At 39.8% G+C, this 17,084-nt stretch overlaps 1 protein-coding gene across 2 annotated transcripts in view; it reads left to right on the top strand.

The window, feature by feature from the left end:
• The first annotated feature begins 1,451 nt into the window (after positions 1 to 1,451).
• DNAJC7 (DnaJ heat shock protein family (Hsp40) member C7) overlaps positions 1,452 to 17,084 on the top strand; it is a 29,543-nt gene continuing 13,910 nt past the window's right edge. Inside the window, exons 1-5 of one of the 2 annotated variants that reach the window (XM_031966287.1) lie at positions 1,452 to 1,850; positions 14,821 to 14,909; positions 15,644 to 15,768; positions 15,927 to 16,040; positions 16,676 to 16,750. In XM_031966287.1, coding sequence (XP_031822147.1) covers positions 1,537 to 1,850; positions 14,821 to 14,909; positions 15,644 to 15,768; positions 15,927 to 16,040; positions 16,676 to 16,750 — 717 coding nt within the window. In that variant the 5' untranslated portion in view covers positions 1,452 to 1,536. Of the gene's footprint in view, positions 1,851 to 5,341; positions 5,580 to 14,820; positions 14,910 to 15,643; positions 15,769 to 15,926; positions 16,041 to 16,675; positions 16,751 to 17,084 lie in introns of those variants that run through there. The other variant, XM_031966288.1, reaches the window with a different exon arrangement.

The following is a 17,084-nucleotide window of genomic DNA, read 5'->3' as shown; positions in this document are numbered from 1 at the left end:
AGCCCGGGCAAGCAAAGCAATGCTGAAAAAGCAACATAGCTCCCTCTAGAGCCATGGGGCCCTGAATGAGGTGGAAATCATGGGACCAAACTGGGATTGAGGAGGCCACAGATCTTTACCCACTAGAGCTGATGCTGAGGATTCATTTTCCTAATTTGAAAAAAAAAAAGGATGGTCAACAGATTTCTGGGACTCTTAAGACCAAAAGAATGGGAGTCCAGACCAGTACCAGTCTGGAAGTCCTGGCAATCTCAAGATCAAGGATATGGGGTAGAGGGTGCATGAACTAATTTCCCTTAATTTGTCCGCAGCGCTATACAAACCCACAGGATTCACTTATCAATTCAACAAAGCATTTATTAAACACTATTAGGCATCTACTATTAAATACCTCTCCCTCAAGGAATTGTGAAGAGAAAAAAAACAAACGAAATCACTGCCTAGGAGAAGAATGTGGTTTGTTGAGGACAGGGAAACAATATGTACACATTTATGCAGAGTAAATTCAGGGTAGAAAGTACTTGTAATTAGATGTGGGGAATCAGCTTCCTCTAGGTGGTGACACCTTCTTCGACTTATATGAAAATCCTAGATTTTAGAGCTGAAAGGGACATTGGATGGAGAGATCACCTATGCCAACTCCATCCTTTTGCCGAAGAAGATACAAAGGTCACAGGATTTAGCCCCTGAAAGGATTCAACCCTGGTTTTTCCAAAACTCTTTTGACCCCATAATGTGGTTCATTTCATTGAACACTGAACTCATTAAATTAATTCGACTGGATGTGGAACAACCTCCTTTTCGATCTGTCAACTAGCATTTATTAAAGGCCTACTATTGTGCCAGGCACTGGGGACCTACGGAAGAGAAAACAGAGTCCTTGCTAACGTGGAGCCTACAGTTTGTGCATCCCTGTTCTCAACCTAAAGAGTTGATGGGACGGGGCAGCATCAGCTGGGCACAGGATCTGCATGACTGCCAGGACGGAGGGGCATTTTGTCACTTTAAACCCTGCCCTCGGTCATGCCCGTCCGAGGGCAGGTGGTGTAGGCTGGGCGAGAGCGGCTTCGGGGACAGGAGTTTGTGGTGGGAGAGGGGCGAGGGGACGGGGGCTAGCTCCCTCGGCCCGGCAGGCCCCCCATAAACCAAAGGTGGCACCCGCGGGTTAGTGCTGAGGTGGCACTCCGGGCGACCCACATGAAAGGCTGCCCATAAAACAGCTCCGAGCATCATGAGGGAGAGGCCCCGCCGCGCTGGGGGACCTCGGGGCGGGGATGAAAGGCGCGGACCGCGTTCCCCCGGCTTGGCTGGGCAGGGCTCCGAGGGCCTCCGTCCGCGGACTCCCGAGGCCGCTTCAGTTCTCCTTTTCTCCCGCACTGCGCCAAGGGAGAAGAACGCGAGCAGGTTGCCATGACGACGGGGCCCTCGGAACCCTGAGACCAAGCCGGGTCTCCAGGGCCAGCGCGCGGCCGCGCCGGCTACAGGCACGGAGTCCCCCTCCGTGCCCCCGCACACTCTTCCAAGCTGGCACCCCCGATGAGCCGGGGCCGCCTCTGGGCCCGCACTGTGATCCCGGCACCCAGAAGGGGCCCGGCGCCGCTATGGCAGCCAGCGCGGCCTCCCACCGGGCGGCGTGCCCGAGATGGTCCCTCTGGGCGCGCCCCGGCCGCCGCGACGGCGCCGCTCGTTGCTCCTGAGCCCGGAAGTGCTCTTTACCCCCCGCCCCCCACCCGGCTCCCTAGTCCTGGCGGTAAGATGGCGGCGGCCGCGGAGTGCGATGTGGTAATGGCGGCGGCGGCGGCGGCTGGCGATCCCGATCCCGAACTGCCGGATGACGAGGAAACCCGAAGGTAACTGAGGCGCCGGCGGGGCCGGGCCGGGAGCGGGCGGGAGTGGGCCCTGGCCACCGCGGTGGGGAGACCGCCGCCTTTCCGCCCCCCAGCTCGGCTGGGCCCTGTCCCCGCGCCGGGCTGGAGCCCCCCGGGACCGGGAAGGGAGCGCGGAAGTGATGATGGCAGCCGCTATGACCCCCCCTCCCGGCAGCCTCCCGCCCTCCCAGACCCCCTCGGGCCTGACCCCCTGCCAGAGTTGTTAGAAAGGGGACGGGGGCGGTGGGACTCAGAGCCCCGGGCCCCGCAGTCACCGTCGGGCCCGCCGCTAGTGCAGGGTGACCTTGGGCGAGCCCCTCGGGGTCTCTGGTCTTAGCCTCCCCTCCGACACGGGACGGGGCTGGTGGAGGACCCCCTCCCGCTGCCCAGCCCGTCACCGGCTTGGTGCCCCTGCCCTCCCCGGCCGGCTCGGGGCTGGGTCACACTGTCTCCATCCCCCACCCCCACAGGCTTGGAGATTGCCGAGGAGAGAGGGTCCGAGAGGGCCCCGGGCGCCCCGCGGGAGGGCGCCCGAGGGCAGCCGGCTTGGGACTCTGTGGGTCAGGTAGCCGCGATGGCCGAGGACAGCGGCCCAGGCCTCTGCATCCGGCGAGAGGTTTTCCGTAGTTATTTTATGCCGTTCATTTTAACTGCCTTTCCCTTTCTGCGCTTCTTAGCCATAGCCCCGTTCTGGAGGGATAGATGGGACTGTGGGACTCGGGTGGCCCTGGCTGTGCTCCAGCCATAAGCACGCCCTCGGTGTGGCACTTTTAACACGATTCTCCTCAGCGCCAAGGCCGCCCTGGCAGAGCTGGCACCCCCGATTCTGAGCTGGTGGGAAAGCCGAAGCATCCTGCAGTTTCCTCGGGGTCGGATACTGTGGCTGAAAGGGATCCACCCAGGATTGTGGGTGTGGATGTAAACTTTTGTCCTCTGATTAGCTGAGGAGATTAGAACAAAAGGGATCTGTTCTTCTGTTTGGGAAGTCGTAGGCCTGCCTTCTAGCAATAGACCGGTTTAGTTTAACTGTAGAACAGCCCTACCTTCCTTGGTTAAAAACTGTCACCAAGTCGCCTAGTGCATAAGCTTTAAGTTTGGGGATTTAGTGCTGAAAATGAGGTAGGGATGAAGAATTGAACAGCCTGGGCTGTCTTTGTAGCCGGACAAGTTGCCTCTCCCTTTCCATCTCCCCCAGTCACCCATTCTCCCATATCTCCCACTTAGGGCCCTTAGAAATTCCCTTTTTCTCCATGACTTGGCCAGCCAAGCTCTTAACTGAACAGTTCTAGGTTCAGTGTCAGTTCACCTGGGAACGAAGTAGGGAACAGGTCATTTGAGCTAATTTTGTGAAGTTCTTTGTATCCGCTGGGGCCGGGCATTTTTTAGGCTCCAGGAAAATATTATCTTTTCATCATCATCACCACCTGTCACTGCTGTTGCTGAACTGTCATTGTCCCAGCAGGGGGCAAAGGAAGAGTTTTCTAGATCTCTCTGGTATCTAGGCGGCAATAGTTGTCGTGTTTAAAACGGGCAATAGGTTTCATTTTCTTAGCTGGATGGCTCTGTGGGAAAATGAAAGTACTTATTTTGTGCTCTGTCCTTTTGGCAGTGGGTTTTTTGGTTTTTTTTTGAAGCTGAAATGAAAACTCTTTTAGTCTTAAAGTCCAATATCTGATAACAAAATGAACCTAGATTTTATGCAAAGAGATTCTTGATTTCTCTTGCCCCTAGAAAAGCTTCATAGGAATCAAAGAACTGATATGTAGCTTAAAATTCCAGTGATTCATAATCCTTGATTCATAAAATCCAAGTATTGTCTTCATGACTGAGTAGGCTACCAATGCTAACATCCATTCTACTCTAAAGTTTCTCTGTTAAAGGAGCAAAGCTATTGTTGGAGGACTTCAGGGCTGTACAAGCAGATTGGCTTCTATATGAGGTATTATTATAAGGATAAGTTTGGGCTTTGAGTTGTTCCTTCTTTTCCTTATTAGAGAATTGCACACATCTGAAAGCAAGTGCTTATTCAAACAGCTTCTTTAACTGTAGAATAATGGGGTTGTACCTACAGGACCTCTAGAGTCTCTTCCAGTTCCAAATCTATGATGCTGTCTGTCTGTGATCCTAAGCCAGGGAGAAATGAGGAGGGATATATATACTTAAGAATCAGGATACCTGGATTTGGTTCACTAAGTCTCTTCGAGAACAAAGGACTAAACAACAACCTCTGTGAGTAGAGCTGTCCTAATGGGAACCCAATTGAACCAGAAATTGGGCAACAAAGATCTTTCTTTGTACATAAGGTATCATATCCTTACCTTCCAGTGCGCTGCCCAAAGGAATGTATATTTTTTTTTTCCTGATTGCTGAAACCTCCCAGGATATCTTGGAGTTTACTGGGTAGATTTCTTTCTTAAGGACAATTCCTTAAACCCAAATCACTGACTGTCATTGATTGGCTACCTGTAGGTCCCAGGCAAACCCTAGATGGTGATTGTTTGGGCTCTGATTGATTCAGATAGGTAAAAGAAGCTATTCTTTGCTTCGGTTCTTATCTAGTATCCATTCACTGAATGAACACAGCCTCAGTTGGACATATCCTCAATCAAACTTCGACCTGTTAAAGACCTTAGCTTAAAAAGACCAAGGACTTCCCCTGTGTCCAGGGCCTGTTCCAGTCATCTTAACCTGTGTCTTTCCGCTGGACCCAGATGGCTCTGGAGGAGAAAGTGAGGCTGGTAACTTTGCCCAGTCCTCCCTCATTTCAGTCCAGTTCATTTGCATTCATGGCATCACCTCTCAGATGTCATGATCCTTTTCAAGAAGGAAGGACCGCCACCACTGACTTGGAGTAAATAAATCATTTACTTGCCTCAAATACAGGCTTTGATTCATTCCATAGCAGTATATTGAACAGGAATAATCTAATGTGTATCTATATGTGTATGTATATATGCACATCCATATGTAAAAATATACTGCTATTCAATATATTGCTGTGGAGTAACTGAAAGTTTCTCATGCCTGGTTTAGATAGGATGTTGACAGATACACACATACCTCCAAGAATATATATTTCTTAAGAGTATTACCCTATTTGTTTCTGTGGTGAGTTGGGGACTAAAGAGAAATGAATAAAAGCTAAAAGGATCATCAGTGAGATTTGTAGGAGGGATGAGAGTAGGAGTCCTGAACCCTTAATAACAACAAATTACTTGAACATACCTACTTTAAAGTTCCAGAATTGCTGAAAAGGATTAGAATTAAAAAAAAAAAAAAAGAACACAAACTGAAGGTCTTCCCCCTTTTCCCTTTCTACATCATATCAGTCTTTGACCCTTATATAGGATAAATCAAGTAATTTTTGATGAATGTTGGGCCAGTTGACTGGCAGTTGCTCAGATTCATTCCAACCACCAGCACTCCGATTGGCTTAAAGCCCAACCCTATTGTGTGTTCTGACCAATCAGAAACCAGTTTATTCATAGAAGGGACCGTTTTTTTAAAAGTAGATCTGAGTACTGGGCACTTGGGGAGCCAGCTGGTTTTCCTGTTCCTGGACTTTGGTTTGGAGAATAATGGTCAGCTGCCCAGTGGCCCTGTTGCTTGGTGCAGGGTACCCCTGAGAGCATATTTCTCCTTTGTCGTCCTAATGTTTGGCCCCCTTCTCCAGTGCTGAATGATGTGGAAGTTACTTAGAGGTCATTCCAGGTATTCTTTTAAATTATAAGAGTCTAAACAAAAGAGGCAAGTTCAGAGACTATTGACCTATGTAGTTTTTCCACTGGCATTGTCATTTTTTGGAGATCTTTTATACCCTAAGTAGGTCAAAATGGTTTTTTTCCTAGTTCACCACATCATAATGGGGTGTCTGGATGACTTTACCTAATAGAATTCTGGGAGTTGAAGCTTATTGCCATCTGATTGCTCTTATAATTGGCAGTTTTAGTCAAACTGTCAGAGGATAACTGTCCTAAGAGAGAACATAGGGTTAGATCTGTGATTAAACATGAGAAACAGAGAAGACCAGCTCAAACTCTTGGGTCAGTAGGCCTGCTCTGGCAGTCATCAGCCCTGGCAGGTTCTGTTTCTGTTGTTTCTGTCTGTCATGTCTTTTTCTCAGAAAGCATTGAGCTTATCCTGATTCTTTGTGAGAGTGAGACATGGACATGGGCTTTGAAATGCCAGTCAGTCTTTCTGACCCACTGGGGGCCTGTGGTTCTTGGGAACATCACTCTGAAGCAGTGTTTCTGCCTTCAGGTTGGTTGGTGCTAGTTGTGAAATTCACCAAAAATTTTATTCTGATGACTAGAGACCCTCACCTTCACTCCCTCTTGAGCCTGTGGCCTGCCTCAGCCCTCAGGATGTATTCTAATTAAGAAATGTTAGAGTGCTCAGAGTTTTTGTAGTATACTTGTCTGCTTAAACAGCAGCAGGGCTTCTTTGGAGACTGGGGAAGAAGCCAGTTTGCTTTTATTTAATCAGCTGAGCTAATCAATTTGAGCAACTTGCTGTAAGTGTTCTCCTTCCCACAAACAGTAGGGAGTGCTGCTGTCCATTATGATCTGTCCCTAGCTCCTCTTCTTTGGTTCCTTTTGTGAGCTCTATTGAGACTGCTGTCTGAGAAAAACAGCAATCAGTTGATTAATTATAGAGGTTAGAGGGTCTTCTTGGCCAGTGACTACTTCCTACTTCCAAACATAAATACCCCTTTCTTTTTTTTTTTTTTTTGGTAAATGCCTAATGTCAGAACTTTAGGATACTTTTCCTTTTCCATTCCTTTCTCCATTTCCCTAATCTTCTGTCCATCCTGGAGTTTTTATATTCATATGCAGATATTTTGTATAATAACAGGATATTAGAACCTAAGTCATTTAAAGTCTCCAATGGCTATTAACACCTCCAGGGTCACTGATATGACTCTCCTAGATTTATGAAAAACCAAAGAGTTGTGACAGGGGTGTGACTTAATAATGCTAAGATGTAAGTCATTGACAAGCCTTAGAGTAGAACCTGGAACAGCAACTATTCTGCTAGCTTTTAGGGATAGAAGACTTGGGCTATGGAATTGAAATTTTTACTTTAATGTCATCCAAGATCCCATAAATTTTCAAAGGTGTGAAAATTTTGTTAATAGAAGAGTAAATATGACTTAAAGGAACATTTTTAGGAATAGAACATAACAAAAAGTTATAACTGTTTGGAAGTGCTGTTTATAAGAATTAGGAATATATAAAATATCTCTGCTATCATTATTGTCTTCATTGTTATTATTGTTTTTCCTTTATTTGATACTGTCCTTATTAAAAGATATTCACTGGTGGAGGAAAAATGCATTTACTCACTTTCTTACTACTATTCTAATATTCCCTGAACTAAGAAAAAAAACCTAAAAACACCATGTCTTGACAAAAAACACCACTTAGACCTAATCTTTTTCAGCCAAGCTTTTTTTTTCCCCATAGTTTCTCAAGTAGTAAACATTTATTAAATGCCTACAATGTTCCAAGCATTGAGCTAAGTGTTTGGGATATAAGCTGAAAAATCTAGTCCCTGATTTCAAAGAGTTCACAATCCAGTGAGAGAAAGAAGCAAATATGTGTAAACAAGCTATTAAATGCAAGATAAATAGGATATAATTAAGAGAAGGAAAGTTCTTTAGTCATAGTACTTGCTTCATAAGAGTTATTGTGTGGACAATGCTTTGTAAAATAAAAATTTGACTGTTGAATAAAATTTTAACTATTCATATATATGATTTCAGAGAGACATTTCAGCACTGTCAGGAACCCTACCAAATAAAGAATCCTGCATTAATGATCTCATTAAAATTGCCAGATACCGTTTTTAAATGGTAATAGATAGGTTTAGTTGACCAATGACAAGGAATTTTTTGAATATTCTAAATAAAAGTATTTTGAAAGAAAATGAAATATTTTGTAGCTGTAACAGGGTATATTGTAATGTGAGGTAAGGATTTTTTCATGTTTTTAATTGACCTTGGTTGTAAATGTACACATTAATATCAACCTTACTTTGATTTCAGTATTTGATACTGATTTGGGGAGGATGGGAAACAAAATAACCACCTTCAGACTTTTCTGGTTACTTTCACCAAGATTTAATAGCAATTGCTCTCTGAATGGGTGATTATTAAGCCAATGGCTGACTCTGCCCCCAGGATATATTCTAGTGCAGATATTCTTTACTGACAGCTGAAGTTCTTTACAATTGATTATTTCTCAGGTTAGTTAAATAGATGTCATAGTACAAAGAGTAGCCCTCCAATTTCCCCTTTAAATACACAATAAACTTCATTTCTAACCAGATAGTGATATCTCCTCAATTTCTAAGTTTTCTCAAGTTCTAAGTTTTCAGGGAATAGTTGGCTAAGCCAGAATAGCAGTGTAAGTATTGAATTGGAATATTTACTCTCTTATTTCTGTTCAAAGCCTCTTCACAAAGGAAGGTGAAATGCTCGATAGCTTTCCCTAATTATAATTTTATCAAATATACTGTTTCATCTTTTACATACATACATATATATATTGATTTTATGGCTGTAAAAAAAAACCCGAAAGATTTTTCTGAACCAGTAAAAACTGGTTGTCTAGGCCTTGGAAATCAAAGTATAGCTGAAGATGCCTTTATTTCAGGCTACAGTAAACATTATTAAATCTTCATATTTGGAGGCAGGAAGAAAGGAACATAAAAATAGTGAGATGAATAAATATATAGCAAAAAACCAAATGATCAGTCTAAACTGATGTATCCTAATTTGAGGCTAGCTGAGCTCTCATCATTAGTTAATTCAACTTAGACGATCAACCACTGCCAAGAAAATAATCCTCTGGACTTTTGAGCCAGAGGTTTGTACATCAGTGAAGTTTGGATTTTAGGATTTCAGCAACCATAGTTATTGGAGGGAAGACTCCATCTAAAGTAAGGTATAGGACTCCATATGTGTGTGTTTTCTAAGAGTAAGCAGTCTTCACATTCACAAAGGATAGAGACATGGGATCTCTATCCCATGGGATAAATTGTGGCAGTCACAAAGTATCTACCAAAACATGTTCCTACTACAGATATTTGGACCTTTAAGATTTGAAGATAATAAATGATTCCCTTGAGATCCTTTGTGTAAATGTTAACTATTAACAGTAGATGAATGATTCCTAAAATGGGAGAAGAAACTCAGCAGTATAACTATAAATTACTATATTTTAATTGTAAAATAGAATAGTGTGTTAACAACTGATATCTAGACTGGATAAATAATTTGTATATAATAGAATACCTCTTCATATAGTCACTGCCTCAATGAAGTTGAATGAACTTGGGGCAAATCATTTAACCCATCTGGGCCTTAGCCTCCCTTCCAAGGTAAAAGGAGAGAAGTGGACTAGATAATCTCAAAGGTCTCATCTAGTTCTGAATCTCATGATCCTACTAAATAAAAAAAATTATATGAAATGAAAAATGAGGTATAGTTTCTTTTAAAAACAAAAATGTGTTATATGAATTTCTTTAGTCTTAACACCATAGTCATTTTTTTCATCAGATTGAGTCCTTCCTTGTAACAAAGAGAAACAGTTAAGCAAAAACATTTAATAGAGAGCTCACACCAGACATTGTATAAAATATTCTGCTTCAAAAACCCTACACCTCTGCCATCAATGAGGAACCATGCTTCATTATCTTTTCAAACCACTGATTTATTTATTTATTTATTTATTTTTTAGTTATCTGTTCATTTATATTGTGGTTCTTGCTTGTTTTGTTCTTGGTTTGGCTAATTTTACTATATCAGTTCATAGAAGTCTTATATTTCTCTGAATTCCTCATTGATAGCAATGTTGCATCTTATTCATTATCCCATAAGTGATAAATGAGTTTCTCATACATTCTCTAGTTGATGGTCATTTATTTTATTTCCAATTCTTTATTATCATAAAGTGATTCTGTGAGCATTTTCATGTATGTTATTAGATCTTTATTTCTATCTTTGACTTCTGGTAGTAGAAATGCTAGCTCGAAAGTATGAGCAGTTTTCTTATTTTTCTTTAAAAATTTCAAATTGAAATATGAAAGTAATTCATCCATCAGTGTGCCTTTAAATTCCCAGCTTTGGCCACCTTTGGTAATGTTCATGATGTGAAGTGAAAATTTTGTTTTAAAATTTTTTTTCTTTTAAAAACAAAAATATGTAATATGAATGTCTTTGGTCTTTACACCATAGTCATTTTTTTCATCTTATCCCCCTCCAGATTGAGTCCTTCCTTGTAACAAAGAGAAACAGTTAAGCAAAAACATTTACTAGAGAGCTCATCCCAGACATTGTATAAAATATTCTGCTTCAAAAGCTACAACTCTTGAGTTGTTTTAATTTTTAATTTCTCTTGCAGATGATAATTTGGAGAATATTTTCATGTCATTTATAATTTTTTTTTTAACTGTTCACATCCTTTAATCACTCACTATTAGGGAATAGCTCTTGTGTCAGAGCCCTCTAGTTTGGTTATCAAATTCGTAAGGAAATTCAATTCATATATTTTTCCCACTACACCCTTTCTCTCCTAATTGGGTCTTCATTTATTTTACTCATAGCGAAGCTTTTTGTTTTTATTTTGCACAGCTTAAATTGTGGGGTTTGATCTTTTGATCTTCTTTGGTTAAGAGGTAGGTCAGGTCCCAAAGGAACTCCTTTGTGGTGCTTGCCAATCTTTCCCAGTGCCAACCCATTGATTGATCTTCTTAGTCACAAACAACAAAGAGAACAATACCTCTGAATTTAATTATTCACTGTTGGATATTAGATTGGGTGTTGGAGGTAGTTTATTCTCCACCTGGTTAGGTGACTTAACTTTGAAGTTCTGTCTCTTTCTACTGTTAATCCAGGAAGGAATACCAAAACCTTGTTTCATTTTCTGCCTGAAGTAATTTTATGTGCTTGGGAAAGATGCTTTCTTTTAAGGTGTAGAGTCCAATGGAACACAGAATTGGAAATCAGGAGACTTGGGTTATGGTCCTGGCTCTGTCACTACCAGCTGTGTGACCTTTGGCAAGTCCCTGTGCCTCAGTTATTTCATCTTTCAAATAGGAATAGTGATAGCAAATAGAATGCCCAACTTATTGTCAGAAATCTGTTATTAGAGCCTGCATTTGAAATTAGCTTTCTGACTCTAAGTAAATGACCTCATTGAGCTTCAGTTTTCTTTATCTGCAAAATGGACAAAAGATTATATACCACCTTACTTCCTTCATAGGGTTGTTGTGGGGAAAGTACATTGTCAACCTTAGTATCTATATAAAAATGAACCACTATGAGAATCAAAGATGTGAAACCACTCTCAGGTTGGAACCTATGACCAAGTTCACATTATATTTGTGAACATATATAGTCAAGTGTAATCAATTTTACTTAACTTTTTCTTTGTTGGAAAGTTAACTCGATGGAGGGAAATTTATCTGAAAATGATTGATATTAAAACAAGATGTTACAAAAGTTTTAAAAAATAGGATAGTTGCAAAATTTAAACCCATGAATTGGTCTGATTATTCTTATAGGATATTATAGGATGAACATCAGTTTGCAACATTATCCCCAGGGACACTAAACTGAGAATGCCTTTGGAACCCCGGGTATTACTTTTAGGCCTATGCTCCAAAAAAATCAAAGAAGGAAACATTTATAGCTGCACTTTTTTATTGTAACAAAGAACTGGAAACAAGGGGGGAGTGTTTATTGATTCAGGAATGGGTGAACAAATTGTGATAGACAAATGTAATGCAATATTATTGTGCTATAAGAAATGATGTCAGACATAGTTTCTGAGAAACTTGGAAAAACTTGTGTGAACTGATGTTGAGTAAAGTAAGCAGAATCAGGAGAACAGTTATATACAGTTATCACTGTAAAGAAAAACAAACTTTAAAGACTTATAAAGACTTAAGAACATTGATTAATGCTGTGACCATCAGCAACTCTAAAGGTCTGTTGAGGAAGGGTGCTTGCCCATCTCCTCACAGAAGAGTAATGGACTCATTGTACAGAATCAGAGGCACATATTTTGAACATGGCAAATGTATGGATTTGTTTTGCTTGGGTATACTTATTTTCACAAAGATTTTTATTCAGCGTGGAGAAAAGTAGCTGAGTTGCAAAAAGGGGACGTTGAAACACCTTTTTCAATATGCACAGAAGAGAACAGGAGACAGATATGAGGATAACTTTGAGAATAAGATGTTGAATTTTTAATTTAAAAAATTAAGCTGTAATAGGGCATTTTCACAGTCACTACTCTTCTATTTAATATGTGAAATTTTTGTTTTATTTTGGTGTCCACTAAATTTAGAATTTAAAAAACAAAAAATTACTTTCCTGGTCTCTTAAGTCATGATTTAAATGGATTTGATTTTATACTGTATAATACAGTGTATTATACAGATCTTGCTGCTGCCATGCTGGATTCAGAAGATTTATTCCTTTCTTGGGATGCCAGGTCAAGCTAAAGCTGAATGTGTATTTGGTGGGAAAATTAAAAATGAAAGTTACACTATTTGGGGAACAACAACATGGAGGCAAAAAAATAATAATCATTTGATATAAAAGTACCAAGTCCCTGTAATTTAGGCAGCTGTTAATCAACAGGGTTTCAGTGAAAACAATTCTTTTTCCATGAGGCAGTTGTGTGGGAATAATTAATTATGGCCCAATTGTTGAGAGTAGGGTTAAAAACATGTTAACTTGTCACAACAGAATTCCTCTTGTTCTTTCTGCTGTGGGCTGACTCCACATTACTCGCTTTGTTCTAGAATGGAATCTACTCACCATTTACTAAAATGACATGCATTTCCCCGGGGGAGGTAAGGCCAGTTCACTAGCTTTTGCATTTTAAAGAGGAAGGACCATATTAATATAGAGCATTTTTTGATGATGGCTCCGTTTATTTTGTCATGGTGACATTATCGAATTAATTTTTGAGTCTTTACCCAAGTTCCTTTTTAATGAAAACTATCTGGTTCAGCCACTCTCAAACCCTTAGACAAATTGATGAGCTTTTCTGAGCTTCAGTTTTCCTTCTTTGTAAAATAATAATAGTACTACAATCTCATTGGATTGTTGTGAAGATCAAATGAGATAATGTGTGGAAACACTAGATGTGCAGCTCTAATTGTTGCTTTTTGGCTCAATATGATATAATTTTGTTGTAGATTTGATTCTCATCTGATTAATTCTTCACACCAATCATCCACAGTAATCTGTCTTCTCCTTTTACATTAGATAGAAAGGCATTTTGCAATGTAGGAAGTTTCCCCCTTCAGAACTTTTTTAGTTTTATTTCCCCAAAAGCCCATGCTAAACTGTGGAATTGACTGTGGAATAGTTCTCAAAAGAGCAGGAAGAGTCCTGTGTGATTAACTTTTGGGGTTACTTCATTGGGATGGGGTATTCTTTTCCTGTTGATTAGGTGCTCTTTGGTTTTTCCCAGGCTTATTCTCAGCCAAATGAGTGACAGATCAGAGCTTCTCTCCCATTACTTTCTGTACCAGGTATCTAAGGTGCCATCTGACAACACCCAAATAATTGCTTTGGAATTTGTTTCCTATCAAAATGTGTTACTGGCTCTGCTTTTAAAATTGTTGCCCAGCACTTTCCCCAAAAACCTTAGAATAGTACTTCCTAAAGCTTTCCATATGTTCTCTATACTGTCCCACCTCTTGAGTATTATTACTGCAACTCCTTTTGAAAGTGAAATTTTAATATTACAGTCTGTATTCAAAACTTTGGACACAGTATTGCCTACTAGAGGAAGATTTATATGTAGGATAGTTCACGCTTCCCTTCCATCACTTTTTTCATGTCAGGATCTTTGCCAGCAAAATAAAGATGGGTGGCTTGTGAGTTGATGCTTCCAAAAAAAACCTCTTCAGTCACAATTTCTCCCTTTTGATCTTTGCTCTTTCATAGTTATGTTTCTGCTTAATATACATAAGAAAGCATTTTCTCTAGTTTATATAGAATATTATAAACTAACATATAAACTCTATATAGAATATCTGAATTTAGACTTCTCCTACCTCCCAATCCAGATTTAATTCCAAGATAAACTCATGGGATTGTGGAGATAGTTTAGTAGCTCGTGCTCCTTTGAAGGGATGTTGGGAACAATTTAGTGTGAAAAAGGGATGATTTGACTGGATGAGGCTTTTGTGTGCTTAATTCACCAATAAAACCATTAAATGGCCAGTTTGTTTTAGTTTTGTATATATCCCTTAGTGTGTGTGTGTGTGTGTGTGTGTGTGTGTGTGTGTGTGTAAGCACACAGTAGTTTAATAAATGTTTACTGTTCTCCGTCTCCTTTTCACTTTTACTGATACATATACAGTTTTATTCTGTTTGGACTTAAGGAAGTCTTTAATAGTTTGTTATTACTACTGACCTTCAACAAAGGAGTGAAATTAAAAGGGCAACTTGCTAAAATTTCACAGATAAATTCTTTCCTTTTCACAGTGGAAAATCAGTGGGGCTAATGTTGAATTGGGAATCAACTAATCTTAAAATTTTTTAAAGCATCTTAAAGGGAAAGCTTTTGTGATTCATTGGGAGCAGGCAGGCATAAACTTCAACATTCTCTTGCTGTAAGGGAATTTCTAAATTTGTCTAATCCCAAGAATGATGGTTTTTGGAGAGTGCAAAATGCTGAAGCCCTCCAGCATGGGTGAGGGAAGGATTACTTAATTTAGCTTGAATATTGCCAGTTTGTAGGAAATGATGCTCAAGTACATCTTAGCTTCTCAATGGAAATTCTTTTAGGCCTTGTACTAACTTTCTATTCTGTAGCCAGGGTACTATATTATTATAGTCCTTCCAGATCACAAAGGTCAGACACTGATATATTCTTATTCTCTGTCTTTTTTTCCCCCCTCTTTTTTTCCATTTCCATTTCAGGGAAGCAGAATCTTTCAAAGAACAAGGAAATGCGTACTATGCCAAGAAAGACTACAATGAAGCTTATAACTATTACACAAAAGCCATAGGTGAGAAAGACTGTACTTGCTCCCTATATCCCAAAATGGGAAAGAAAAATTTGATGAAAATAGTGGTAAAAGTACTTCTATAATGTAGCCATGACATTTGCCTTGTGTATTGATCATGTTATTTTGTGAGATCTTTGTAGTTGAGAATCTAGAAGAGACCAGTACCCAGGCAGATGGTTCCTTGATCTTGGTAAATGACAGACAGTGTACTTTTATTGGGAGGGGAAGGGGTTGGAGAGTGGTCTTTTCTTAAATTCCTCTCTGTCAAATGTCCGTTTATTTCTTGTCTTGGAAGATATTTTTTGGCAATACTGTCCCAGTTGTTCATGTGTGGACTCTTTAACAGCAGATTTTCAGTCTGTTATTGGTTATATTAACATTTCTTATTCATTATGTTGCTAAGACTCCTTCCCTCAGTTGTATATTCAGTGAATACAAATTCATTTTAATAGTCACTTAAGCAGCATATAATTAGGAAGATACATCACTCTCCCCCCAAAAAAAATTCATGCGCTCATGTCAAATATCAAGAGTTTTTAATTGCCTACCTTATTTTTTGTACTGTTGTGGCATGACTTTTGGCCATTAACATGGATGGGCAAAAGATTTTATTCACATTGTGATTTTAGTTGAACAGGAAGCAAAAAATACTAGTGAGTGGGGAAGCCCTCTGAGTTTCAGAAACACTTACACACAAAACATCCTTTGTTTTATATTCCATCCCAAACTTTTAGATATGTGCCCCAAAAATGCTAGCTATTATGGTAACCGAGCTGCCACATTGATGATGCTGGGGAGGTTCCGGGAAGCATTGGGAGATGCCCAGCAGTCAGTGAGGCTGGATGACTCTTTTGTCCGGGTATGTGATGGGGTCATTTGGGGAAGGCTGGGGTTCTTTGGGTTGAGGGCATTTTGCCCTTGTCTTCTTTTTATTGTGGTTATTTCAATTTTGGCATGCTTGATCTATATTCTGCCCCCTTCTCTTTTCCTCATAACCTCTTTTTTTTTTTCTTATAGGGTCATCTACGAGAAGGCAAATGTCACCTTTCTCTAGGGAATGCTATGGCTGCCTGTCGCTGCTTCCAAAAAGCTTTAGAAGTGGATCACAGAAATACTCAGGCACAGCAGGAGGTAGTGTCTAGCTCTAATCATTCAGAAGAGACCAAATAATGTCAAGTAAAAGGAGTCTTAAACTGGATTACTATATTTCTTTTCCTAGCTCTGAAGAATTATGTGATCTTAGATCATTTTTTTAGTCCTCAGTTTCCTGATTTGTAAATTGAGAGAATTGGCCTAGAATACCAGAGGTCCAGTATTCAGTAAAATCAAAAAGGGTTTTCTGAAAAAAGCAAAAGGATTTATATATAGGTTTCCAAATAGTTGGAGGTTATATTCTAAGATACAACTTAAAATCCAGTTCAGATTAGTAGAGACTAAAAGTTTCTCCCTACCAGTTTAGATGCTTTAATTGGAGAGGATCTGGAAACTTTTAATTCATACTGTTATAAGCAATACCCATTTACCCTGGTACCCAGAAGCTTGCTTTTTCATTCCTAATATAAATTGAAATAAAGGGTAGGATTTGATTCCTGATTATTTTGATAGACCTTCTTCTATATCTTCATAAATAAGCTTCAAGGTGCATCATGAGTTGCAAAAAAAGATCATGGTGGGTTTTTTTGGAGATGGAGTTTATTTTAGATTTATTTTGCTATTATTTAGTTAAGTGCCATCATAAAAACTTAGCCTTTCTGATTTTCTTTTAGTTCAAGAATGCCACTGCTGTCCTAGAATATGAGAAAATAGCTGAAATGGATTTTGAGAAACGGGACTATCGGAAGGTAAAATACAAGAGTATAAATATAAAATCTAATCTTGCCTTGTCAGGGCAAATGCCATTCATTAGTTTCTATTATTCATGCTGATTGAGAATAATAGTGATGTCCACAATTCAGAAATCATTTTTATATGGTTTTGGATAAAACATGTTACTCTTTTTAAGTATGTTTAATTTCCTAATTATATTTTTAGTTTACTAATTAAGAGAATTTGTATTATCCAAATGTATTCAGTCTACTAATAGGGCTAAATGTCTTAAAAGCATAGAGGAAACCAAACTAGGCTTTAAAAATGTGCTTTAAATAATCTACATTTCATTTAAAAAAAAAAAGTTAT

The sequence above is a fragment of the Sarcophilus harrisii genome, chromosome 4 (assembly GCF_902635505.1).
Source record: "Sarcophilus harrisii chromosome 4, mSarHar1.11, whole genome shotgun sequence".
Classification (NCBI taxonomy): Eukaryota; Metazoa; Chordata; class Mammalia; order Dasyuromorphia; family Dasyuridae; genus Sarcophilus; species Sarcophilus harrisii.
This window is presented reverse-complemented; position numbering and strand designations above follow the sequence as displayed.